The 27,816-nt window shown below is 36.2% G+C and overlaps 2 protein-coding genes across 3 annotated transcripts in view; one reads left to right on the forward strand and one right to left on the reverse strand.

Annotated features, from left to right (window-relative positions):
• LOC109042592 (synaptic vesicle glycoprotein 2B) overlaps positions 1–3,938 on the forward strand; it is an 82,692-nt gene extending 78,754 nt beyond the window's left edge. For both annotated transcript variants that reach the window (XM_072300169.1, XM_072300170.1), the window contains exon 12: positions 1,225–3,938. In XM_072300169.1, coding sequence (XP_072156270.1) covers positions 1,225–1,280 — 56 coding nt within the window. In that variant the 3' untranslated portion in view covers positions 1,281–3,938. The remainder of the gene's footprint in view (positions 1–1,224) is intronic.
• Positions 3,939–4,276: 338 nt separating this feature from the next.
• Positions 4,277–27,751, reverse strand: LOC109042591 (uncharacterized). The gene is made up of 18 exons (XM_019059430.2): positions 27,421–27,751; positions 25,468–25,546; positions 24,276–24,688; positions 23,333–23,416; positions 22,222–22,258; positions 21,303–21,444; positions 19,000–19,037; positions 18,079–18,188; positions 17,574–17,723; positions 16,259–16,457; positions 14,479–14,699; positions 12,836–12,969; positions 12,302–12,442; positions 11,494–11,607; positions 10,765–10,884; positions 9,872–10,110; positions 8,120–8,309; positions 4,277–4,741 (listed from the first exon to the last, which is right to left on the reverse strand). The coding sequence occupies exons 1-18, from the start codon at positions 27,547–27,549 to the stop codon at positions 4,540–4,542; spliced, it is 2,742 nt and encodes a 913-aa protein (XP_018914975.2). The 5' UTR covers positions 27,550–27,751; the 3' UTR covers positions 4,277–4,539.
• Positions 27,752–27,816: the final 65 nt, after the last annotated feature.

A 27,816-nucleotide genomic window follows, 5' to 3' on the forward strand; every position in this document is an offset into this window, starting at 1 on the left:
AATTAAACGGTTTAGGTGCCAACGAATACGAGGTCCACTTGGACTGCGTTAAGCAGAAAGAAACCAAGCCATATATCAGCTATTTCAAAATTTAATCGGGCAATTCAATTTAAAATTGCGGCGCAAAATGTATATTAGCGCCTACGAGACCGTCGGAATACTTCGCGCATTGCGCGTATACCACGGTGCGCGCTCGACACATATTAGCGCCTACGAGACTGCGTGAATACTTCGCGCATTGCGCGTTCTCTATGGTGTGCTATCTAGACCGTGTTTAGCAGAGAGGAACCAAGTCACAACAGCTACACTGTCTTTGCAGCTGGGCAATTTAATTTTCGTTTAACAAGAGGCGTTTTTGCGGATTCTTTTGAAAATTTTAAAAAATTTGCCTCGATGCGCAATGCAGAAAATTTACTGGAATCTGCTCCCAAATCCGCAAAACCGTTTTCATGTAAAAAATTAAATTGCTCAGTTTTTAGTAATAGCTAACGTGGCTTTCTATCGTACTTGACGCGATACATTTATTAGTTAGATCGGTGATACCGCGGCAGTAAATTTTGATCATACCAGTCCTTCGAAACGGTAAAAAACAAGCGTGTCTTTGACCGTTCGGTGAATGTTCGATATGAACGTCGAAACTTACCTCGTTTGAGGCGTAGAATCGATAGCGCATGGTCCCGAGGCTCCCTGAACCGAGAAACTGTCAAAAACGAGTGTTTTTGTGCGTTCGGTGAAAGCTCGCAGCAAATGCGCGTTTTTCGCCGATCACGCGAACCAGCAGCCTCATGGGGCTTTCTAGATCAGAAAATCTGACTCAGCGGGTCATTTCCAAAGGGACTTCCTTGGTTTCGGCCTTTGACCCCGAAATATTATTCCATGTAACCCCTGTCGACTTTGCTCGATTTCGGACCGGAGAGACAATTTCGAGATTATGGTTGAATCTTACGTAGTTTGAGGCGTATCGATTGCGCATGGTCAAACGGAACTATGTGCATCAAGACATGAGCCCTGAGACCCACAAGAATATAATTATGCGTAACAGGGCTCACGTCATAATGCACATAGTTCCGTTTGATAGAAATGCGTCCAATTCATCCTCTGATTCGATCCGAATTAGAACGTCCCGATAAACTTTTTTTGTATTCAAAACTCCTCGCACTGATGCTCCACAATGTTTATAGTTACTTGAAAATAATTCCCTCTGTATCTATTACTTTATTCCAGTGAGCGGTATACTTGCGATGTTCTTACCTGCTACAGGAAAAGAGGACTTGGACTGAAGGATGAGTGTACCTACAGAGGAAGTTGAAGCTCCAATGAAGAAATTAATTTTTTTAGTACATTTATAGCTCTTGGCATACTTGATGAGTTTTCTGCATCAAAATCAACCTATCATAGGATCGAAGGTAAAAGAATGCGACTCCCTTCATACATTTCTTGATACACTCCTTGAGAGCATTTAACTTTTGCTCTTTATTTTCAAAGTGCCAGCAAAACATTCCTACTCCATTACTCATCAATAACTCGGCGATTTGGGATCATCCTCTATTACTTAGTAGAAGACCAAAAAAAATTTTTTTTACAGACGAATAGAGCAGTAAAATTTTGATTAATATCTTGATTAGTTTGAAAGGTGCTTAAAATTGTAAATATTAGCCTACCAATAACTAGTGATAAGTCGAGCTCTCTGTTCGGTACAATTCCTCAAGTGGCATGTTATGATTTGGACTACATTTTGCAATTTGGGACCATAATTTCTATCTCATTCGTAAAAACACTTATGTGCATGGGGAAACTAATGGTACATACGTTGTCTCTAAACTGAGCCAGAAATTATAGTTCCTAATTGCAAAATATAGTCCATTTGAATACCTAGGCCAGTCTTGAGTTAGCAATTTCATCAACCCCACCCTCATTCATTTTACCTGTGTTAATTTTATTTTAATTATATGTTTATTTAATTACCTATTAGAGGTGAAACCTGTTGGCCTTTACTCTAAATGCCTTTAAAATCTGTTTTGGTTTTCGCAATGTTGAGAGTATTTTGCCCAAACCTAGGAAATTCTTGGCAATCCTTTCCTTGAAATAATGTTTCCATTCTGAATATGAGTAATTTCTGAACTGATTGATACCAGGACATTATCTAAGTGTAGGAACTCCCCCGAAACTTTAGTCAATCATGGGTAGAAAAATTTTCAATCTCAATAAGTACTTGGAGACAGAAATGCTATTAACGCAAGTTTTGGATGATTTCAAACAGAACAAAATATACTCCAATTGTCATAAACGTGCACAAGAACAAAATACTGACTGCTTAAAGTAGTTTTCTCAACATCTGAATGTAGTTTAAGCTCAGTTGTGATTAATTTATTTAATTTTGAAGGAGGTTTGCTTACGAAGACAAAGTCCCGAGTAATACGGATGCATGTTTTACCAAATCCGATATGTACTACAAAATGATCAGAAGAGTTCATTTACTTTACAATGTATTACAAAAACGAATGCTGATTAAATTAGAATGAAAAAAGTTTGTCTGTTGTTTGGATAGTCATTACTTTCATTCTTCACAATAGTGTATTTATTATTAATTTACTTGTTAATTATTTATTTCATGTGTAAGTTAGCCCTATCAGATTCAGATTGATATTTTAATTTCTATCGCCTGTTTTTTAAGTTTGGATGTTTTTTTTTGGCTGCTCAAGTGTTGTCAATGACAGATTGTAGATTAACAGTAAGTTCAACTACCAGTCGTAATAAGATCATCTTCCGCACCCTTTTCCTGCCTTGTGTGAATTGCTCTTTCCGTCCAAATAATTGAATACAAGTATTTTCGTCCTCCAGCATTCAAGCATCTTACACTTGGATCTGCACTTTAAGTAATAAGCCTTAGGAAAATTGAAAAGTGTTATAGAAAAAGGTGCTACTGCCGCTGTCATACAGTTTAATTGAACGTATGCGCCTTATCATCCATTCCAATGATGATGCTGAAAGCACCAAGAGAGTTTATTAATGGATTTAGTTGTACATGATAGTTTGTAGCTCGTATTTTCATCAAAAAAAATGTTTATAACAAAATGACGATACTCTCTAGTACATGTTCCTCTTCAAGGAGCACCGGTTCCTTATATTTGAAAAGGCTGTCGCAATTTATTATCTTTTCCTATTTCGTTCAAAAAATATCTGGCCACTCCTGTACTTGATCCTCACGCACGGGCACAGTTTCATTTCCATCAATTTGTCTTGCTTTGTAAATAATTTAGCATAAGTATTTATTAATTTAAACGTACTAGACACATCAATGACCCTACTGATAGGGACAAACATGATGTTCATTTGTGTCATAAGGTAATTGTTAATCTTGTTTTATCATTTGTGTATGCAAAGAGGTCTGTGATCATTGTTCATTGCAGAAAAATAAAGAAGTTTGTTCTGCTCGTTTTAGAGTAAACATCAAATAGATTTGCCAGCTTTTGAAGTGTGACAGGGAATCTGCCATCTTGATTTTTGGATCGAAATTAGAAAGTAATGGTGAGGATAGTTGACCACTTGAGCACTCTAGAGGTCAACAAATTTACATGACATTCACTCAACCTTTGTTTACTCCACTATACATTAAAGAGACAAAAAGATATGATACATTTGCCTCATTCCAAATTTCGGAAAGTAATCCATGAGAGTTAGGTTTGCATATTCTTCAATTTACAACTTAAACTCAAATACTATGTGACTTATCCATCCTGTCACCTTCCACCCAAGGAAATGCATTTAATTTTCATACCTCTTCAATTCATTTTTTTCATTCATTATTTGTTCGCTGTAATGATTCACTTCATACAAAAATAATGGACGTTGCTACATTTAAATTGTTATAATGTGAATAAAAATTTACCGTCTAACATCAGACCACTTTGATGTTTCCGGGTTTTTCTAAGTTTTAACATGTCTTCTTTTTTCCCTACTATTGTGAACAAAGCAAAAACTAGTAAATAATTTAAGTAATATATGTATGCTTCATTTACTTTTTTCTCTTTGAGGTTCTCCCTCTATATATGACAGTTATTAGGAAATTATTCTCAGTGCGAAATTGGGCGTGATAAGGATTCAGATGTTCCCAAGATCTAATTAAATTATTTGAGAGGAAATCACATTATGACCCGTCTTGAACATGACAATCGAGACTTTTCTTGAAAATTGAGCAAATTCACCTGAAAAAGATGAATTTTGTCCTCCTGATTGAGAAGCTAGAGGGTTAAAAATGAGAGCAGGCAATGGGAAATTCAGGATAATTGATATATTGCTTTCTATAAAAATTAAAAACCAAATATACAAATAAGAGGATTAACACAAGGATAATAATTAATGTTACATAAAAACCATTGTGCATTTTGCAGGAGCTAGCCTGTACATTTGTTCCGCATAAACATTTACACACATACACATGAGATCGAGTGACCAATAAGAATTATATGATGCTTGTGAACATATTACTGACCTACAAATAAAAATCGCTTGATTAACATTGAGAAAGAATCAAGAGACTTAATACTTTCGTATCATGCTTGTATGACTATTCATATTTTTATAGGCATCAAATCTATCACTTGCAAAAGACATAGGAGTGTTGTTCATCATGCCTGACATTCCACCTGAGAAATCAGAGTTAAGTGGTGCATTAAACGGAGCATTACTACCAACATTCATGACATTTCGACTCATTCCCATTGGCGCACCACTGGGCCACCTGGAAACATAATACCATGTAAGATTAATGGAAAAAAGAAATTTTGCAGAATTTAATCAAACTTTCCGCTTAATTTGTGTACAGAAAATCCATTTAATTTGTGTACAGAAAAATAAAATGGTTGCAATTTTCATAGGTGAGCAGAATATAGCCTCGATATTTCAGCAAAATATGATTTCCAACACCTCATAGACCTGTCCCTTGTCTCCACGGGACGTTTCATGAGATTTGTCCCAAGGAAAAACATCAATTGCGAAGTTGGGAAAAATATTGAGATAGTCAATACTGATCACAGTACTAACTAAGAGTCCTTATGGAATCCCAGGAACGATTTAGAAAAAAAAAGGAGAAGAAACTTTGTTGTGTTGTTTAACAGAGTAAAAGCACAGAAGTTTCATTCTTGCGACTCGAACTTGGGAAAAATCCTATGAAACGTCCCGTGGAGACAAGGCGATAGAAAATTACTTTTTTTCATAAACTACACCATTTTCAATAATATCGATGACAACAAGAGTCTGTATCCATCTACGTCAGCGATGAAATTTAAGATGGCCAATATGGGACCACTTCCTTTTGTTTCTCTATACTTAATTCATACTTGAAAATTTTTTCCACAACGTAAGAGTTGGTCAATTAACAGAAAAAATACTACAAAAGATTTAGCACCTTTTTTCCGGTTCATTCAAGATGTAAGTTAATGAATATAGTTTCAAGAACTTGCATTTGAAATTGTAAAGACTGACAGACGCAACAGTTTAATTCAACAGTAGAGTATAAAAACAAAAAAGAATTCTACTTCGATAAGATTTTGGCAATTTAGGCCACTTTTAGAGGCTGTTAATCGAGAATTCTTCCACCTATTTAAAATTTACTTTCCAATGCTCATTTTCAACATACTGATCTTGAGGAGTGCAGTTCTGGGTACTTAAATTTTACAATTGGCACAAGAATGGCAGCCTTGCTTTTAGAAAATATGTACTCTTCCCTCAATAACACTTGATTTAGCTAAGAGACGATTTTTGAATTTAAGGGAACGGAAATGGTTGAAAATAATATGTACTTCATAACAGAGTGAACAGCAATTGAAGTCAAAAAGGGGATTCAGAGACCGAACTCTAGTACTAGATCACCATCTAATATGAGATGAATTCGCCACCTTCCAGCCAAAGCATCAAACGCACAATCGTTGACAAACTGGATACCAAAATGACTATTTTGGGTTCGGGACCTTTCTGGTTTTGAAATAACAATTTACTTGTCAAATTTATAATTCTTTTTTTGGTAAAACATTTATCGCCTATTATTTTACTTGAATTTGCTAGGGAAATAGAAAGCCGTTCATTACAAACATCATCAGGTCTCAAAACAGGGTATCACAAGCATCAAAATGGACACTTGACTCAACCTTCTTCCTCAAATTTTACCTACATCAGCTGATAATAATGATTCTGAGTGTGCATTCGAAATTTCAAGTCTCTGTTGTGTTCATAACAGTCATGATTAATTTATTCCATTTTACATTGCTCTTGTGCTCAATTGGCGCTTATGATACTTTGGCGGGAAGTTGATGAATTTTGAATTGATACAAAGCTAAGAATAAAATACATACGATACATGCAGATGAGGATAAAGGAGATGAAGAAAGAGGAGGAAGAAGAGGATCGAATGAAAGGCATTCAACGAGTACCCATGTGAGCTGGAATGGGTACAACATAACTTGCAATTGCGGATCTTGGAGGAGGTGGTAGCCAAATATTTACACCACTTCTGTACCTTCCCCTAGCAATTAGAACGATTACAGGATTTATATTACAAAAGATGGAGCCAGGTTGCTTCTAAAATCAGCAAAAACTATGATCATCCTTAGAATGGGTCAGTTACGCTGCTTACATAATCATGTTTTGATGCTTGATTCTTGTAGATTGACTCTGTCCAAATTGTAACTTTCTACATTCAATATAAATTGAAACATCACGCTTTTAAAAATTCAGTCTTTGACATCATCCGTCGCAGAAGTGACAGCCATGGTTTCTTTCATCTTGCTTTATCAATCAGTAAGACACACATTTGCAATGTGAAACTCGGATAAAAGCAAGGTGGAAGAGACTAAGGGTGTCACTAATGCGGCGTATGACATCATAAACCGAATTTATCAAAGTCCAATATCTCCGTTAATATTGAACACAGAAATAGGCTGTTAGGACAGATCTTAATATTTTTAGCTGATCTACCAGAATCAAGCATCAAAACACAACTCTGTGGCAAGCACAATGGAACCATTATGACCTATTTCAAACTAGTATAGATCAAAACTCTGCTCTCACAAACAAAAACTAAATTGGAATTACAAAATTCCTTTTCAAATAGGATAAAAGGTTTCCAGTTACAACCGTGCAAAGTTATGCTTTTATTTTGTCTTTTAGCCTCATAAGAAAAGATGTGCAAAGATACACACACACTGAGCATGTTCAAAGTTGATAAAGTTAGAACAGAAGGGATAGAGAAAAGGTTATTTCTTGAGACAGGTAATTTAAGAGGAACCAGAGCAAAGAGCTTTTAAAATTGAGGGACGTGTTTTTAACAGTGCTCAAGAAAAAAATGTAGCCTTTCATGTACCATATTCGCCTGCAGATAACCCACACATTTGTCCTTCCTTTTTGACACTAGAAAATTAGGGTGCAAGTTATCTAAAGAGCTCACTAAAATTGCACACCTTTTAGCCCCTACTTATCAATGCAATCGCGACAGACCACCGTGGGCATTTCTCAGGCACCAGTCATGACGAATTGCTTTCGAGCTCCCTCTCTTCCCATAGATCATAGAATTCATGAATAGATGCTTCTTTTGGATGGACACTTGTCTTTCTGTTGCACGAGATCAATGCATTTTTGGCGCCGCTGAACCAAAAAGGCAGAGACAAGTGTGAATAGTGATTGTGCCGAACGAGCAGAACTCGAACCTAACAATTCAGATCTAGAGATTGGAAAGTTGGGCACATGTAGTTATTAAATCGAGTGTGACTACTTTTCAGAAATATCTCCATTTATATTCTTTTTAAAATTTAGTGGAATTGTTCTGAGGTTTTTCACTTTTGCCCTTGAAAACTGAGCATTTTACACCCATTGTTTTTTTGTACCTCCTCAAAATCTGAGGTGCATGTTATCTGCGGCGTACACAGTTTTTGTCATGCAATAACTGTTAAAAGCTTTAGAAAAAGGAGAGGACGTCGTGTCTGGAATTTATGACTAAGCCTTTCATGATTTTTTAATAGAAAATTTTAATAAATAAAATAAGGAGTAAAAATCACCAAAGAAAAATACAGATACCAAAAATGTATAATTCATTTAGAGAGAATCTGTAATTCAGTGTTGAACATACCTGTCAGTTGACTGAGAAGTCATGGGTTTGTTCCATACATATTGATTGCCATCCTTTCTGGATTCTGGAGGATTTGAATTGAGCCAAGACGAACTAGAAGTAGAATTACCAAAACCACTGGAGGCACCAGTTCCTCGGGTAGAGCCCCAGTCACTTCTGGAGTTATCTTTGAAACGACCACCCGAGTCCCCTGCAAAGAAAATAATGCCATTGAAAGATTGTGGGTTATAAAAAGTTCAAAGAACAAGCAAATATTTGAAACATATCATTGATGAAAGAGATAACAAGGAACCACTACTTCTGGCTCATTAAAGAAACAACATATGAGGACATATATGTAACAATAGCGGTCGCTGACATCCGCCATTTTTGGGGCAAACGCTTTTTTTGTAATCTAGAGCCTCCAAGAATGCCTGTGCAAAGTTTCAGACTTCCAGTGCAATTTTTCGGTGAGATATGAACTGAAAACCATGTTATTTGTAAAAACAGCTGATGTGCGAATCCACTGTTTTCCTCGACCGGCACGGCAGGACACTGTGGAGATTCAAACCCACTTGCGATAACTGCCTGCCCACTGGCCTGGGCTGTAGCTGACACTCAAATTATACGTATTGGGACTGTCTCGCCAAAATTGTTGAATTTTTAACTGATTTTAGAATTTATTCCTTGTTTTTGTTGTAAAAGTTACAAACGGTTTAGTTTCTTGATCAATTTTGTTGAATGACTCAGCATTGACTTACTTTTAGTTCATTTCAATCGTTTCACCAGCCTTACCCTTTCTGAAGACTTTGTTTCATGCATAAAAAAGTATTTTCAGTAAAAATAGAGGATGTCACATTTTTTTCAAATCGCTGTTACTCCTTCAATTTTTCACTTACATAGATCGTAAAACGTGTTTTTTACCGGAAGAGTTGCTCTTCATGAAAATCTTTATGAGAATCCTATCGGTTCTACGGGCAGAAAAGCGCAAAGCTTCAAAAACTTCAACCATGATTTCCTCACAATGTGAAAACTTGACATCCGCTATTGTTACAGATAAGTCCTCATATATGCCATTGGTTTAGCTGTGCAAAAAGTTACTTATACAGAAGAGCCGGAGAAAGTGGTTCCTTACTGCAAAATGTAATTCAAATGTTTTTTAGGGTGTCTAGAACTTTGGATCATGCTCATTCCCTGATTTTTTCCCTCATTTTTGAGAGCTCATTTCCTTGAAAGAAACCAGAGTTTTCTCCCACTTTCACAGAATATTGTTGGGGGGGGGGGGGGGGGGGGGGGGGGACTGTATAACTCTTAGAGAGCTTCAAGTACAAATATCGAATTTTTTTTCATCTTTCCGCCAATTTGAGGCGCATATTCAAAATTTTGATTCTAACACCGTTCCTGGTGATTAAATTATCTGGTCAATGAAAGCTCCTCTATAATTATGATGATTTACAGACTCAAAAATTCCATTCAAGAGGTTGATAATGACAACTCAGGTGTGATAATAACCCTAATACCAACAGTACTTAAAATGTTCACACTGTTTGAAGACAAAATGGTCTTTCAGCAATAGAGGCGGAGTTTCCTGGTTTCTGGACAGATTCCCTGTTTTTTTCCTAAAATTTTTCATTCCTTGATGAGTCCCAATTTTTCTAGATATTCCTTGTCCAACACACTATGCATTCACTTTTTTTGTGTCTAGTAATTGAATTAGTGCACTGGCTCCAAAAACACGAAATGAATTGACAAGATATGCTTTAATATTCTTACCGATGTGATCCTTGCGGTCGTGAAAATTTCTGTGATGTATTTCAGGTTTACTTCGTGAAATAGGAGCGCTTCCGTGGCCTCGGTCAGCAGGTCTTCTATCCTCCCTACTGCCACTTCTGAATGTTTTTGGTGGACGATCTGAGCGTTCTGGGCGGTCTGATCGCTCTGGTCTGATAGGTCTATCGGATCTGCTGGGGCGGTGATCTGAACGGTGGTCAGGCCTTTCAGGACGATCATACCTGTTAAAAATAAGGGTAATAATATGAATTTACAGCTCAAATAATGTTAACACGTTTCATTTAATTTTCAAACTAAAATTATTGAAGCTGTAAAAGTAATATCAGTCAAATTTGGCTAGATCATTGAAACAAAAATTACAATGAAAAAGGACACTATGAAAAATAAATAGTTATAAGCCTCGAGTGCTGAAATTTGTCTGTGTTTTGCATATTACAGCCCATTTATGAATAGGATTTTTGCCATGTGAAGCTTAGCAACCAAGGGTAAATAAATATGGATAAGAAAAATGTAATTCTTGCGCACTTAGTGTTCTTAGATAAATATGTTTTATTTTTTGAAGTGACTTTAAAAGCTATCAAAAAATGATGACAATGGCGTGCAATTTTGCAAAAACAGCATTCAATTTGAAGAAAAATGTCTCCCAATACTGGAAATGTATGTTCATTGAGTGTCGGATAATTGAGATTTCACTGTTGTTGGAATTTCCATAGAGAGCCAACTTCCTTTCAATTGGGATTCAGTCATTCCAAAGAAATGTTTTTCCTTTCAACTGGGATTCAGTCATTCCAAAGAAATGTTTTAACTTGAAGTTCTCATGCATTTGGAACATATATATGAAGTTTTGTAATACTGAAAGCAAAAACTCTGCTAACCTTTCATTGAATCTAGAGGACTCTGGTCTGTCGTATCTTGAGTCCCTTGGTCTTTTGGTGTCTGCTGGAGGAGGTCTGGGTGGCTCAATAGGCCTTTTGATTGGACGTTTATCCTCTATCCTATAGAGCAAAATAATGCAAAATATTAATGATTTAGCATATCTTAAAAAAGAGAACCTTCTGATCCTAAAGCAAGTAAAAGATCATAGAAAAAAAGATGACGGAGGCAATTTCCAATCATACCTGAGGCAACTTCCACTATGACGTAGGTGGATATGATGTGAAAATCCAGAAACTACAAGTATAGAGAAAAGAATGAAACGACTGTTGTTCTTGCGTAATTTGACATGTGTGAATTGGGAGGAAGAATCTTGCAAAATATGTAGGCTGCCAATAAATACTGCTACCTCGAAAAGACGCTTTTCAAAAACTGATAGAATGCAAATAAATATATCCACATCTGATACTGTTTCCTTTTTATTGAGAATATTTATGTCTACTTTGGTCCGTAGCCACAAAAACTAGAAAATCGAAACTTCAGATCATAATTAAAATAAGTTTACAAAATAAAGAGGTGCAATCCTTTAATCTATGCGATATAATCAAAGTCGAAGAGAGCAATTTTGAATCATGCTTGATAACTAACAATAAAAGAGAACTCATAAAAAAGACTGCTAAAAACAGAAATCAAAGAGCTTGGAACAAGATTGCAGAGGAAAACAATATTACCTGTCATTATATCTTGTGGGCTCTCTTCTTTCATAGCTATCTCTTGGCTTCTTTGAACGTTCTAATGACGACCTTGACTGAGCCCTTTTGACAGTTCGTTTCACGTCTTCTAGTCTGGAACGGTAAGTCGTATTATTAGGAAAAGGAAAATTACAGAAATAAAATAAAGCTCAGCGATAATTTCTTATCCTATACTCCAGGCATTGGGGGCTTCGGAGATATGAAGATGATAAGAGAAGTACAAGTTTTTAAGAGATACCCTACAGAACCAGAATACTCCAGAGATTTAAATGTATTTGGGGCGGGAGGTAGTACCTAAGAAGGGCACTTAATAATTTGGACAGTATCGAGTATCTTTTCAGACAGGTTTCCTTTCTGTCTCGACTTCAGATTTTTGACACAAGGAACCCGCCATTTTTCATTTTATCCCCAAAAAAGTTGGATTTTATGGATTCTTGCTCACTTCAGAGAAAATCTGTCGACTGATTAACTCATTCCTTAAAATTGAATTGATCGAAGTCTTATTATACCCTGTTTAAAAAATGTTAAAATAAATCAGTCTTTCCTCTTGAAAAAACCAGTTTGAACAAAGTTTGGGTGAAACCACAAGATCTGCTCAAGAGGTACCCATGCAGTAACTGAGAGAGTTCATGCAAAAATTGAATGTATCCATTTCGATGCATTTTGAGAGAACCTTGCAAGATTTACAATGTGGGGTTAGTGATTAATAAAATAACATTTCTTCAAGAGCATTCTGAATTAGGAGAGACGAAAATAAAGAGACAGTAAATCAAAATTGTGTGCTTACTTTGCAGCTGCCCTTTTGAGTTCTTCTTTTTCACGCTGTAACCGTTCTCGTTCCAGTTTTTGAGCCTCTCTCTCCAATCTTAGCAGTTCTGCTCTCTCCCGCTCAATCTTTTCTCTCTCAATACGGAGTTTTTCTCGTTCCCTAGGATCCGAAAATGACAATAAATTAAGATTCACATCAGAAGTCAACTGACACAACTGGCACAAATGATGGAGACCAACAGATCTTAAAGGATTCAAGAATACCGTATACTCTGATCTCAAATAAAGCTGTACCAGACCTTCTTTTCTGATATACTACAGGATAAAAACTACTAAGTTTACAGAAAACTTTCCAAAAAATTAGTTTCAAAAAGTGCTCATTTCATTTGAGAACGCTATTTATTGAAAGATATGAAATACGGTGAACTATTTTTCAAGGAAAATTTTCAAATGTTTGAAGTGAGACATTCATTCCTTGGTAAAAATATATAGAAAACAATAGAGAATTGCAGGTGACATAAGAAATCAAAATGATACAATAATCTTGTCTTACCTTTCTAATCGAGCTGCTTCTTCCCTTTGCTTGCGACTGATTTCTCTCTGTCTTTCTTTTTCTATTCTCTGCCGACGCTCTTCATCGCGCTTGATCCTTTCTTGCTCTCGTAATTTCTGCTTATCACGCTCTCCCTAAATGAGATATCATAAACGATAATTCCAAGCACTCTTTCATCGGATAATGTATTTCTGGTTTTCAAAAGATTTGAAAAAAAGAATGGAAGGGCTATATGTCCATGCTCTGAAAAGTAGTGAAAGACCTAATACCGGTTCCCATAGCATTTTTACGACTTTAAATCTGATTTTCTTTTACATTACAGAAATTTCATTCAAGCTGCTTTTAATGGGTCAGTTGTACTGGTCACAGAATCGTCTTTTGATATTTGATTCTTGCAAATTAGCTAAAAATAATAGGATCCGCCCAAACAGCAACTTTCTGCATTCAATATTAACTGGGATAGTCGCGCTTAGAAAAATTCCGTTTGTTACATCACCAACTGCGGTAGTGACAGCCACCCTCGGTATCTTCCACCTTGCTTTCATTTAAGTTTCATGTTCAGTAAGCAGTACAAATGTGTGTATGATATGTACGAGTTGATGAATCCAAGCTGGAAGAGATCACGGTATGCATAACGGCAGTGGATGATGTCATGTGACAAAAGCAATGTGGTGATGAAATTTTCAAAGCATGATATCTCCATAATGTTGAAAGTAGAAAATTGCTGTTTGGACAGCTCTCATTATTAGCAGCTCTGGTGCTTGCACTAGAGCTGCTATTCCGGACGGTCCCAGCTGGGGAGTATCATCGGACCATGTTACATTGGAGAGACCGCGTGTTGGTTGATGGGAATCGGCGCCATTTTCTGCTGTTTAGGGGGGACTGATTTTATTTTAATTGATATCTTTTTCCTGTGGGCGAATGCTATGTTGTGTAGTGTATTTTTGGAATCATGGTGATACTGTCAATAATTCAAAACGGGTCTGTGCTTTAATCTCGCACTGGAAAAAATGTACTTTACGTTTAAAATTTGAAAATTCAAATCTATAAGTTTTCGCGCTTTTTTCGAAGAATGCCGTGGTTGGAGCTTCCTAGTCATACTACTCGACATCAGCTGATAGCAAACAAAGGTTACCAAGGAAACCGTAAACGCGTAACAACTACCTACCGTCGCCAGAGCCGCTTTCCGACGCGAATGCGTTGGAGCTTCCTGCTTGTTTTTATCTTACCTACAAGTATCAAGCATCAGATCACGATTCTGTGACCAGGGCAACTGACCCATTTGGTGTATTGGATTTTGATCCTTGGCGACATCAGATAGGATTTTTGGGAGAGCAATAATTGTGACCGCATGTGTGAAATAGACCTCATCTCCTAGGAGAAAGCTTTCCAAATTTAGGGAGAAATTTCGAAATTGGCGATTTTTAGTTCACCATGGGAAACCCAGTCTAGGGGCATTTTCCCTCATAATTTAGCTGACTTCTGCTAAATGCTCCTTGCAAAATTCCATCACTTTTCCAATAAATTCTCTAACTTATCTAGGTTCTTGTAAATTCTTGTACTCTAGATTTTCCAGACTGGCGAAAAACCTGAACACAGCATGCTGGAGAACAAAAAGTTATCTTCATGTTTCGAGCAGTTACCTTAATATGAGCAAAAGTAAGAATATCAGACGAATGTTTAGAGCTTGAGTGATGTCCAGAGCTAGAGCGTCTCCCAGAACCCGAAAGTCGACTGGAACTTGAAACTTTTCCAGAGCTTGATGCTCTCTTTGGATCTTCTGCTTTCTTTGATGAACTTTTGCTTGAGTCCGATACTGCTGCAGCTGCTTCTGCCTCTGTTCCGGGAGCATCAGGTTCTTTTTCTGGACCAAAGAGGAGGAGAACATTAGGAATGAACTGAAGATGGTAGTATCCGGTCGAATCTTAGAAGTTGATGTAAACTCAATCATGTTGGGTGCATATCTTCACAGCTCAGTTTCAGGAGCTATTAACCCTTCATGCCATGAATTAATATTAGGTTCCCCAAAATGATCCTTTAAAAATTAAAACTCTTGGTGATCGATCTTGTTTAAAAAAAAAAAAAAAACACTGATAAAAATTTGCATTATCATGCCTCAAAGAAATAGATCAATTCATAGAAAACCAAAAAGTGCAATGGTACGAATAAGTAACACTATGCCATAGAGGGTTAATGATTTATGATAAAGCACAAAAACATAGCCGGAATATACGAATAAAGAAGGAGATTTAATTAAAATATGGGTAAACAAGGCTAAAAATTATTGAAACACTGAAAGGCAGGACGTTTCGAGCTGCTACCAGCTCATTTTCAGCTGCAAAAAAGTCTGCCTCGGATGTTCGGTACTGAATTCCAGTGGTTACATTATAACTGCTGGGGTCAGGTCGCCACTCAATTTTTTACTTGTTTTTATGTGTTTTTGCAGCTGAAAATGAGCTGGTAGCAGCTCGAAACGTCCTGCCTTTCAGTGTTTCAATAATTTTTAGCCTTGTTTACCCATATTTTAATTAAATCTCCTTCTTTATTTGTTAATGATTTATTGATTACCAATTAGAGTTTGAAAATCATTAATGTGTTTGATTAGTTGGTTTTCCGAGGCTTATCACAAACCGATTGAACATAACAAAGATTTGAACTTCGTTTTGCAATTCAGTACTACAATTTCTGGCTCAGTTTTGAAACAACAAATTTACCACTCGTTTCCCTGTGCACATAAGTGGTTTTATAGATGAGCCATAAATTGTAGTTTCTAATTGCAAAATGTAGTCCAATTACAAACACTATGTAACCAGAGACAGATTATTTTACTTCCCATACCAAACGATAATTTTGTTGATTACTCAAATTTAAGCATACTTAAGTGACGCTAGAAAATAAAATTAGAAGTTAATATCGCATGTTGTGAAAACGGGTTCGTTGCCTTGGTCACAAAATTGTGTTTTGATGCTTGATTCTCGTAGATAAAAGCTAAAAATCGTAAGATCTCTCCCAACGGCAACTTCTTATATTCAATATTAACAGCGATGTTGCGTTTTGAAAAACTCAGTTCATGACGTCATCTACCGCCATGGTGACATTCTTAGTTTCTTCCAACTTGCTTTCATCCAAACTACACATTGAGTATCCAGAGCAAATGGTGTTCTTTCCTGACTGATGAAAGTAAGAAGAAAAAAAGCAATGGTGTCCCTACAGCAATGGATGTTGTCATAAACCAAACTTTCCAAACAGCAAGATCTCGGCTAATACTGAACGTAGAAAGTTGTTCTTTTGATAGATCTTATTATTTTTAGCTGATCTACAGAAATCAAGCCTACAAGCACAATTCTGTGACCAGCGCAAATGACCCATTAAGATGGTGCCAGTACTCATGTATTGAAAAAATATCAAAATGAAAATTATTACCTGTGCCAACTTTCTGTGCTGCTTCGCCAGCTGGTGTTTTCTTGGCCTCTTCTTCTCGCTTCTTCTTCTCCTCTCGTTTTTTCTTTTCTTCATGTTCTCTGCGTGCCTTGTCATCCACTCGCGGTTTAGCGGTGTGTTCTCGCTTCTTATCTTCTGTTCCACTTGTTTTGGGTTTGCCACTGTTAACATCACTCTTCGCCTAAGGGTGAAGAGATAGTTGCCAAAATTAATTTGGATGGCTAAAAACTAACGCAGGGGGTCCAATTCAACTTATGATTTCTTTCAAAAATTAGAAAAGGCTGTGCATTTCTCATCCTCTTTGACGATTGACTTACATCAGTGTCCTATCTTCTAAGTTAGATCAGTTGTATCATATCTTATCATTTTGATGTATACCGAGTTGTTGCCAGTCCTTCGAGTTGTAAATAAAATTTGCTAGCAAAACGCTGAATTAAAATATGCCCGATTTCATCTTCAGCATTCTTTTTTAATTCCAAAATTGAGGAGATGGAGGACAAGGCGCATAAGTGCAATTTTTGAAAATATTGAGATATTACTTAATGATTTTAAATTAAACTGGTCTTAAAACATGGTGTCTCGTTTTCTTGGCAAAGCTCATTCCCTGATTTTCAGGAGCTCATTGCCCAATGAGAAACCGAAGTTTTCTTCCACTTTCCGGGGATTTTCTTGGGGAAAAGAATATAATTTTCTAAATTTCAGATATGAATATCGATTTTAATTAATCATACAGCCATTTCTTTGGCGCACGTTCAAAATTTCAATAAAAAAATGTTCCTGATGTTGATATTATCAGGTCAATGAAAGAGATTCCTAGTTTCTGGAACACATTCCCTGATTTTCCCGGTAAATTTTCATTCCCTGATGAATCCCAGTTTTTCCCGGTTTTTAAAAAACTAGACACCATGTCCTAAAACAAATTTTGTCTAAAATTCGCTCCCAAATCCCAAATTTTAAGCATTAAAAAGTCAGATTGAACTTTCTATCCGCCATAAAGATCCATGCAATTTCGAAACTTCAAACACATATTTTTCGAAATGGCAAAAACTACACTTATGCACCTTGTCCTCCAAGCCTCTCAATTTCAGTTACGCTTTGCATGAGTGGCTACACAGCTCATTAACCATCTACATTATCATGAACTTCTGTCGCCTTCTGAAGATTCACATTGAATGTTTTTTACCCAGAAATGGTCCTTGGACAATTGAAATCAACGCGATTCTTAAAAATGAGTCAGTTCATTGTGTTCATTCAGATGGACTGCCAAAATTTCAGGAAAATGTTATTGGGAACTTACTCTTTCAACGGAGATCATCCGTCCATGCAGTTCTGTACGATGAAGATGCTGGATACATTTTGTAGCATCTTCGTTTGTGAGCATAGTAACGTATCCATAACAACGCGCTCCTGGTGTGCGAGCATTGGTCACAATTTTAGCACCAATCACCTGCAATGATAAACAATAAAATAAATGAGAAAAACTGAAGGACGCTAATTTATTCTGGGATAGTTCCTCATAAAATAGAAATATGTAATTTTGACTCTTCTTCATTCTCTCTGAGTGTAAAGCGTCTAAATATGTACCTAAAAGCAACTTAAGTTCTAGATACTTGCATTAAAGCACATGGCAAAAAGATTGACTGTAAGACTCGTTTGACGTTTATTTCTTTTCAGACAAATCTTTCGTGTGATACAAAAGCAAATGAAAACACTTGTGAACTGTGAACTGATGATGAAAAAAAAAGGATCATAGAAAATGGAATTGATATATAAATGGTACAAATAATTGAGGCCCAACTTACCTTCCCATACTTGGAAAATATCTGCTTCAAATCTGTTGCACGAGTAGCAGATGATAATCCACTGATCCAAAGGTTTTTACTATTGTTGCCAGCTGGCTCCTTTTTCTCATCTGAAAATTAAATTGTAAAATTATTAACAATTAATTGTTTAATTATTTAACTGTATCTATTTGAACAAAGGTGAATCCTCTCATCTAAGACATTTAATGTATCCATAAAAACGCATTGGCAGCAGTAATGAGAGCGATCATGAATACAGTCACAGTAAATCATGTTTCTACCAATAAGCTGTGCACAAACAAACCAAGAAACGAAGAACAAAATTTGTTTGCAACTCTCAGATTTTAACCTACAATTGACTAAGAATTTAAAAAAAAAAAAAATTGAATAGCTTAAACAATGAGAGGCAGAACAAACTAATTGCAGTTAAAAATCCAGTGAATTAAGTGCACTAATCTATACTAGGAAAAATGAACACTACCTCTTTTTGTTTTCATTACTGACTGCTAAGCTACTGTTTCATTATCACTATTTGAAACTCCTTATCAAGATTAATTTTGCACAATCTCTCATTCTACTTCTCATTTTGGACTACCTTCAGAATTACTTCAGTACATCGTTTATTTCAATTTTCACACAAAGCTGTATCTATTTTTAAGAAGCCCTGATTTGAAAGTGGTTCTGCAAAACCAACAGGTTTACTCATTAAATATGTACATTGATAGAATGAACTATGTGCAAAATCAAAATTTAATTAACTAAGATTACATAATATTCAGTGCTTCAAAAGTATTAAATTCAGTTGGTCCCTCAATTACACCATTAATTTGAGATCGCGCTAATGCTGGTACCTGCAAATGAGGCTAAAAAAAATTGTGTCTCCCCCACTTTCAAGAATGCTAGTAATAGACAAAAACTTACTATTATCTGTTTTGACCTCTCCCGCTTCTGTTTCATTCCTGAAAATAATAGAAAAACATGTAAGAGATAATTAAAAATTAGGCATGCCTGATTCATTCCTTTTCATCACTGGCGATTGATTTTGACCTAAAATAGTTTGCCCGGGATATGGCTATCCATAAAATATACGTAATTTGCTACATCTACTTCATAAGTGAAAATGATGATTGTTACGCTCCAAGCACACTGTGATTTATCACTCTGAATTACATTCCTTCCATCGATCTTTTTAGATATGTTCTTTCCCTTATTTTTCTCCCTTTGAGAATGAAATAATTGGTACTACGACTTTTTTACTAATTTTGAAAAACTATTGTTTCTCAAGAAATTGCGTTACATTATGTAGAGTATATAGGTAGATTTGAACTCTTATTATAAAAATTTAAAAGAGCAGAAGAGGGAAAAGTTCTGAAAGAGATATCAAATTCTTCTGTTAGTATGGAAAATTTTCATAAAGAAAAAAAATATAAACCGAATTTTGTCAAGTAACAAATTGACATTGATTTCCTGCCTTTAAGGATAATACCAGATTATTCGGATCAATAAATGAAATTTTCTCGTTTTCTGATTGATACACCAGTTATTTGACTCTCATTGAGTTGTTCTGTACCGACAATTCTTAGAAAAAATTTATTAGAAGAGCATGTTCATCTAGGTTTGCAAATTCACACGAGTGAATGACGAGAAAGGACATGTGTTCCTCTGATAGAAGAGCTAAAAAAGGATTCCGGAGAGATACGGCAGATGGACGGTTCCAAGAAGATAAAGAGGTTCCTTATGGGTGCATTTTTGCATCAGATTATACGACAATGATAGCTAAGGGGCAAGGCGGTAATATTGTGTCTGCGGTAGGGTAATTCGTTCAGAGAGGGAAGTTAATGACCATCTACAGCACACGTGCTGATACATTGAATATAAATCCGGAAATAGCAATGAACTGAATTTGTTCCGTGACATAGAGCATAACCATGGATTAGGCCTCATAGATCATCAACCGATAATTCTGCCTGAAGTTCAAAACAATTCCATGGATGTTTTGGAGGTTTGAGGTGGAAGTAAGAGCTTTTATCTTCATCAGAACTGTGGTTATTGCAGAATCAAATGAAGATTCTTCATCTTCCTGGAGTTTTGATTACTCTCCCAGTCCTAGATTTTCCACGGCTCCATACAAGTGGAAAACTTCTTCATTGCTTTGCTATTAAAACACAGGATTCGGCATCACAGGATGACAGCAAATTCATATTGCCTACTTGTCCTCACACACATTCACACAAATAATCCTCCTTGATCTAACCACACTCTTACATAATTAAAATTGGACATGGGTATAAATAAAAACACTAGATCGCTTTGTAGATCCAAGAGTGTAAGAGGTAGTTCTGATGTATTTTGATCCGGATTTCTTTTAAAAAATTGTTTGAGAATCCTCAGTTCCAGAGATGTACATTTGATGTTATTTGCTGGGCCGGACAGTACTTTCCCGTGAAAATTTGAAGTGCGGTTCAAACTTCAACGACTGCAGAGAATTGATTTTGATTCTACTTTTTCTTTTATGATGACGGTATGGGATTAAATGTTGATTCAATTTGAAAGAATTGCAGTTAGGTCATTTTTGAGGTTCGAATAAGTAAAATTTTGAAAGAGAAGTTTTCATTTAGTTACTTGGTCCTTGAATTATGTGCGAGAGCATCATCACGGAAATTTTAAGAATATTCACTTTACAGATAAATCTGGTTACAGCAGACGAAAAATAGAAGCATTCAGAATATGATGCCTCAGCTACTTAGACAATAAAAAAAAAAAGGACTTCAGATTTTTTAATACAGTTATTCTTCAAAAATTACATTGAAAGCGTCAAAAGAATTTAGAATTTTACTGTGATATTAAACTATTTTCTAATTGATAATCTTAAAAAGATTTAGACCGGAGAAAGATAACTTAGCTTTGTAAGCACAATAAAGAACTTATATCAGAAATTAAAATTACAAAATCTCTGAGCAACGCAAACTTAGTATTCAGCCGCGAGCCCTTGACACTCGTCCTTCAGTTTCAGACAGCACATCTAAAATGATTGAGAATGAAGAAAAGTGAAATTGTGAAATTCAAACGTGAAGTACCGCGAAAGTCAGACACTCCTCCTCCAGTTTCAGACAGCATGTCTGAAATGATTGAGAATGGAGAAAAGTGGGATTGTAAAATTTCGAACATGAGGTACCGCAAAAATCAGACTGCGAAGAAAGTGTTAAGCTAAGATTAGGACCAACCTCTGAGTATTCTGTACTTCTTCATCACCCTTTTCTTCGACGCCAACATTCTTCTTGACATCCATTTCACTTTTACTTGACTCCTTCTTCTCTTCATTCGATTCTTCTTTGCTTGCTGACACACCCTCAGGACTTTCTTCATCTGGGACATGGAAGAATCACTAAATGAAATCTCGTGGCCTGTCTCGTCTTCTTTTTCTCACAACAGCTGCCCGACGGTGAAGGCTGCAATTGCTACTGCTTAGTTGGCCCAATTTGGGACACACAACTAATCAGTGGCTCCAGATTCACTTTCTCCATTCAATAAAGCAATGTACGAGTAAAGCAATGTAGACTTCTTTCTGTACAATACTTCAAATTAAATATTAAAGAGAATATAATGTGATAAAAAAAGAAAAAAAAAGAAGAAAAAAAATCCCAATTACTCGACATAACTTGCATTAAAAATTTAAAATAATTCATGAAACACACAGCAGGGATGGCTACAATGACTTGAAATTATAAAATCCATTTCCGTAGCTTCCAGTTGTCGACAATGACTGCTGCTTCCCCTCACAGCACACTCCAATGACAAGACTTGATTTCCACGGTTAAGTTTGTTGGCTGCATCTCCTTGTCCAGAGAGTAGATCCAAAGTGCGAAGACGATGATACTTGGACTGCCGATGTTTGCCGGAGACTGATTCCTACAGCTGACTTATTCAATTTCTACAGCTGCTACTGCCTGTTTCACAGCTGACGTTGCTGGATGTTGTCTATTTATTGTTGATCGACATAAAAAAAAAGAAAAAAAGTCACCGCCTGGTTGAACTTCACACTTAGTCTGAGCCATTATAACCCCTGCTGCTGTTAATGTGTTATAACCTAACATTCCTACATAAAAGCTTCATCCATGTTATGAAAAGAATGAAATACATTACCTTTATTCTTCTGAGCTTTTTCAGAATCACCGTCCTCCTAAAATCAGAAACCAAAATAATTGACACTAACAATGAGATGAGTAATTAACATGGGCAAGTCATTGATATATATGAGACATGTAGATCAGTGAAAAGGTCTAATGCTAGCCATTGTGACCAGCCTGCTGATGCTTCATTCTACTCACATGGATGAAGGTGTGCTTATATCAATGAATTAAGACAATGAATTGTAATTATAGGGATCCCATATATTGTTCTTAAGTTATGTAAGAAGAGCATTGTGGAAAATTTCCTCATTTAGTAAATACGTACTCTCAAAATTCTAATAGGATTCTCCCAAAAAATCCTCAAGTACTTTCCAAAACCTAAAAATTGAGGACATTTTTTAATTCAACAGAGAAAGGCACATCAAGAAGTCATATCAGACATCCGCTGATTTTCACCCTTTTTTGTAGAGGCAAAAAACCGCTGAAGGTTTTATATAGGTGAACAATGCCTACTTGAGCCAGAGGGTTGATAATTTATGAAAATAGTGAAAGGCTCTGTCAGACTCAAACCACTGTGAGGTATTTTTTAACAAAGTAATGAGGAAAATCCGATGAAAAGCCTCCGATACATTTTGTCTTGAAAACAAGGCAAGATTGTGCGAGCAAGCTGCCGCGAAGAACTACTATTTTCTATTACTTTGTCTGCAATTTTGTAGAGGAGAATATAATTTCATTGAACTTAATTTAAAGATGTGCCAGGTGCTAACACTTGACATTAAACTCATTTCTTTACTCCTCTGACCAAATGGCACCTCCATCACAAAAATGATGAAATGATTTAGCAGCATAAAAAACAGCTAGGATTTCTATGTTATCATTGTGCAAATACTGTCTTTTCATTGCGTTTAATCACTTTGACATACAATGTATTGCCTTATACTAACAAAATTAATGTGAAATACATTGTTGCTTATTTTCTCCCCATTTATCAAACTTCTCTTCTTGACAAAGAAACGTTTCTGCTAACCACAAGACGATAAGTATTCTGTTGTTGACCACTACATTTTGTATTGACATAAAGATTACTAATGGACTCTTAAAGGAAATATGTAGATTTAACTAACCTCTCCAAGCAGTAATTTCTCATCTTCTTCAATATTCAACATGATAGAATCATCATCATCAGCTGTGCCTTTGGTAGAGGCAACCTGAAAGATAAAAGAATAAAATAAGTGATTTCCTCCATCACTAGACTCTAATAGTCTCTTCACACTTATCTCTGAAGATTAGATTGAGAGAGATAGCTCTGAGAAAGCGCTGATGAATCGACATGTCTAGGCCCATCAACAGGTTTTTTTTGCTTGATTTGAATAAATAAAAAAAAATGACAGAACAGATTTCTAAGATGTGATTTTTAGAGTACACTGTTGCCCAGCATAGTTTAGGAAGAATTATTTGCATGGACTATCGACAAATATTGACTAATGTCTCACACAGGCAGATTTTATCAACAAAAATTGCAACAGAATTTCTCAGTTTAGCTTTAATCAATGATTTTGCCGCATCAATATGTGAAGAGGGAAAAAAAGGGTGACAACTTTCAAAATCCACCCTATGGTGCCATGGGATCAAGCATGCTTGCTGATCACTTCATGAAGAGCTCTGCTTCTATCTGCTCGAAAATTAAAAAGGGAAAAATAGCTAACAAAACAAGGTTGTCACAGAATTTGGAAAATGAAAATCCCTGCCATTTTCCCTGACAATTTTGAGTAGATTTGCCTGACAATTAAAGATATACCATTTTGCCGAAGAAACAATTTGAAATAGTTTCCAGAGAAAATTTGTTGTTCTAGACGTAAAATCCACTTTAGAAAGCTGATAAAGGTAAATTACCAATTTTTCCCTGACACTTTCGCAATTTTCCCTGAAATTTCTAGGTTTTCCACGTATTCCTGACTGTCGCAACCCTGATAAAAGTCTTCATTTCTATGACGTTCATTAATGAAATAGAGCAGCAAAAAAGCAAAATTAAATAAGAGATAGAAAGAAATAATATGATCTCCTTACTTCTTTAGAATCCTTATTTTGATCATTCTCTGTTGGAGCTTCTTTATCTTGTTTTACAGATGCGTCATCCTCTATTTTATCAGAATCTTCAGAGGCTGCTGGCTTTTTACTTTTTTCAGACTCCTTATCTTTCTTCTCCGAATCTTCTTCTTCAGACTGTTCTGCCTTAACAACTGCATCCTCATCGCTTTTTTCCTTGCTACTGCCATTTTCCTTTTTAACTTCTTCGACTTCTACCTTCACATCCTCCTTAGTAACTTTCTTCTCCTCTTTCTTAATCTTAGGTTCTGGTTCATCAGCTTTTTCTTCTACCTCTTCTTCTTTGATTGCATCTTCTGAATTCCCATTCTCTGTCATACTTGCATCCTTATCTTCTTTCTCGGACAAACTGTCATCGGCACTTGGCTCATCCTCTGAAACAAAAATGGAAATCGACTGAGTTTTGTCCAATTTTTTCACATTAACCAATTCAAAGAGCTTCTAGGAGTAGAGTCTTTATCCATTCTTAAAAACATGAGCCCATCTGTTACGAAAAATCTAAAAACTGGCCACACAAATTAATGAAATATTGGTCCATTATTATATTTATTTTGAGGCTCATCAACGGCTTAAGTAGCAATTTCACAGGGGCTGGACAGAAAGTCATGCCCATATAGAGAAATACTTGAATCAGCGTACCATTAATTTCTGTTAAAGTTTTTGTTAGTTTACACGTTTTTTTTAAATTTTCTTGAAAGTGACCTAAATGTGTTTTTGTAAGCTCCACCTATGCCATGGCCTTTCAGCTGGCATGTGACTCATAAAGATTAAACCTAACAAATGCATTTTCTGTATACATTGAGTAAAATTTACTTCCTTTTCTTTTGGTGGGTATCGGAATATTTGACATACAGAACACTACTACTGTACGTTTTCACAAAGAATGAAGACATGAGCTTTAGATACTGGGTAGGGAAAAAGGAAATAAGAAAGTGATAAAAAGAATAAGTAGAAGAAAAATTAGGAATCACTAACAACTAATGTTAACTTGGAGAGAAAACAAGAGTTACTTGTGAAATCACATTACCTACATGTGAAAGAAAAATTACTGAAGACAGAGCTAATAGCCTTGAAATTATTCAATCCTCAGTAATCATTTTGTAAATGAAAAGCTAAGACATGCGAATAGAAAAAGCATAGAACAGTGACTCACTTTTACGAGCGCTGACTTTTTTTTCAGAATTGAGATCAAAGAGATACTCCTCCGGATTGTGGCCTTCATCAACTAATGCCTGCAAAATGCAAAGAAAATTAGGTTTAGCTTTGGAAAAATTGGGTGAGAAATTTTTGCATCTGCAAAAATTCTGAGAAACAAAAAAAAAAAGGATCAAAAGAGTTCACATAATGCTGGATAGGTATAGTAAAGTTTGAACTTTACTATATCCATGAATGTCAAGGCAAACAATTTTTTTAGGGGATATGATCAAATTTCTCATTTTTAATAAATATTCTGGTGCCAGCATGGATCCAAATTCACTTTTTGTCCTGAACAGTACTATTGAGACCACTTTACTTTGTTCAATATTGGTGCACAACTTGCATAATCTTACCATAGAGATAAATGAGACTCACAACTGCTATGAAAAACGGGTAGACGCTATTAGAGGCGCGTCATCATAGGGATTTTCCATAATATCGAATTGGATCCAAACAATAACATTGGCAGAACCTCTTTCAATGCTACCAATGCAAAAAAATGGATATCGACGGTGTAAGTCGGCAATCACATAACTCGATTTGCGACGTCGCAGACTTCCTGTCATACTTTATTTTTTAAACGGAAAACTACTCGACGGCAATTCTTTGAAACTGCTGTGATTTTTCTTCTCTGTGCGAAGAATATTCTGTAAAAACTTCGAGGAGTTATGTCAATTTGTTTTCCTTTAAAATAATAACATAGAGGCAGAGATTTTCTGACACCGCAAACGAATTATGTGATTGCGGACTTACACCGTCGATATATATCTAACGCACTCATAGCGTCTATGGCTATGGTTGAGTATACAAACATATATATAGTGGCTTGATCATGAGTTTGAATTATTTCCATACAAAGAAATAAACTTTGGGGTTGGATTGAGGGAGGGACTTGACAGGGAGTTAGAGCTTTTTCGTGTAATTGATTCAGACTGCCAAGCACATTACATAATTCAACCCCCCTTATAACCGCACAGCTATTGACCGGTCCAATAACATGGACTACGATCAAGTTTAATTGGCCATATTATTATTTTCCTACCATGATGACTGAGGAAGGTAAAACAATTATCAATTGCTTTTCTGGTGGCCTGCTGCACTTCCAGTTTGGTAAAATGAACCTGAAAGGTGAGACACGTCGAGTCTTCGTTCCAGATTAAGCAGGGGTACACACTAAAAATAATGGAGTTTTGGCATGTGTGAGGAATTTGATTTCTGAGTAAGTACTGTTATAAAATTTTACGAGAAACACGGTAGTGCCACTGGTTTTCACTGAAATCAACAAGTTGATTTTAAAGACGCACCAAAGTTCAGGCTGCACTCAGTAAAGGTGGTATCCCATACTATTTTGAGAGTCGCCTCTATATCTAGTCAACTACTCCATGTACAAATAGGGAATAGGGATCAAATATGCTAGAAAGGTTGCCGTGGTTCCTGTCTCGGAGTCTCCAAACAAATTGGCAACCCTGAAAATGTGTTAGCTCAATATCTGAGCATGGAGAGTTTGGCTTGATGAGGAGATGGACTTTCAGTATGGTGTGGGATATTTCCTTCACTGCAGCCTGCGCTTTGAGAACTTTATCTGGGCGCAGGAGATGATTTCAGAGAAACCGAAGTCACCATCGAGATCCTCGCAGAATTTGACATGAGGGAAATGCAAGAACTCAATTTGCATATAGATTCCAACCAAGAATATTCATGATATTGAAGAAAAATCTCGCTGCAGACATGTTGAAATTGTGAGGCAATGGAGTGATAAATAGTTTATTAAAGCATTCAATAAGGCAAATCTCGCAAATGGATGAGATATTAGAAAGAGGTTAGGTAAAATGGCGTCCCTGAATTCTACGGTCGTGGGGACCTCATGTAGAAAACTAGCGAAACTAAGATCACATCATGGTATACTTGCCTTGGACAACCTTTCGGTTAGTTCTTTTTTGACGCCTTTCGTTTCCAAACTCCTTTTTTCTAGCTCAAGTTTAAGATCGATGACACGAAGATCATTTAAATGAGTACCCGAGGGCTTCTTGGCAGTCATGGTGCAACGACGTTATCGGCGTGATAGTATAAAGAAATACGAGGAGAAACTGCACAATCAAAAAGTTCGAGATTATTTAAACCTTTAATTGTAAAAAGGCACAATCAACACGGTCATAATGCGAACATTAATCAGACAGTAATAAAAGGCCGACACTCAGCTTCACTTGGTTACAGATTACAGAAAAAAACATGGCGTAGTTGTCTTGTTTACTTGCTAACGATCTGGAAGACGCCATGCTGATGACGATACCTTTACGAGCGATGA

The sequence above is a fragment of the Bemisia tabaci genome, chromosome 4 (assembly GCF_918797505.1).
Source record: "Bemisia tabaci chromosome 4, PGI_BMITA_v3".
In the NCBI taxonomy this organism is placed as follows: Eukaryota; Metazoa; Arthropoda; class Insecta; order Hemiptera; family Aleyrodidae; genus Bemisia; species Bemisia tabaci.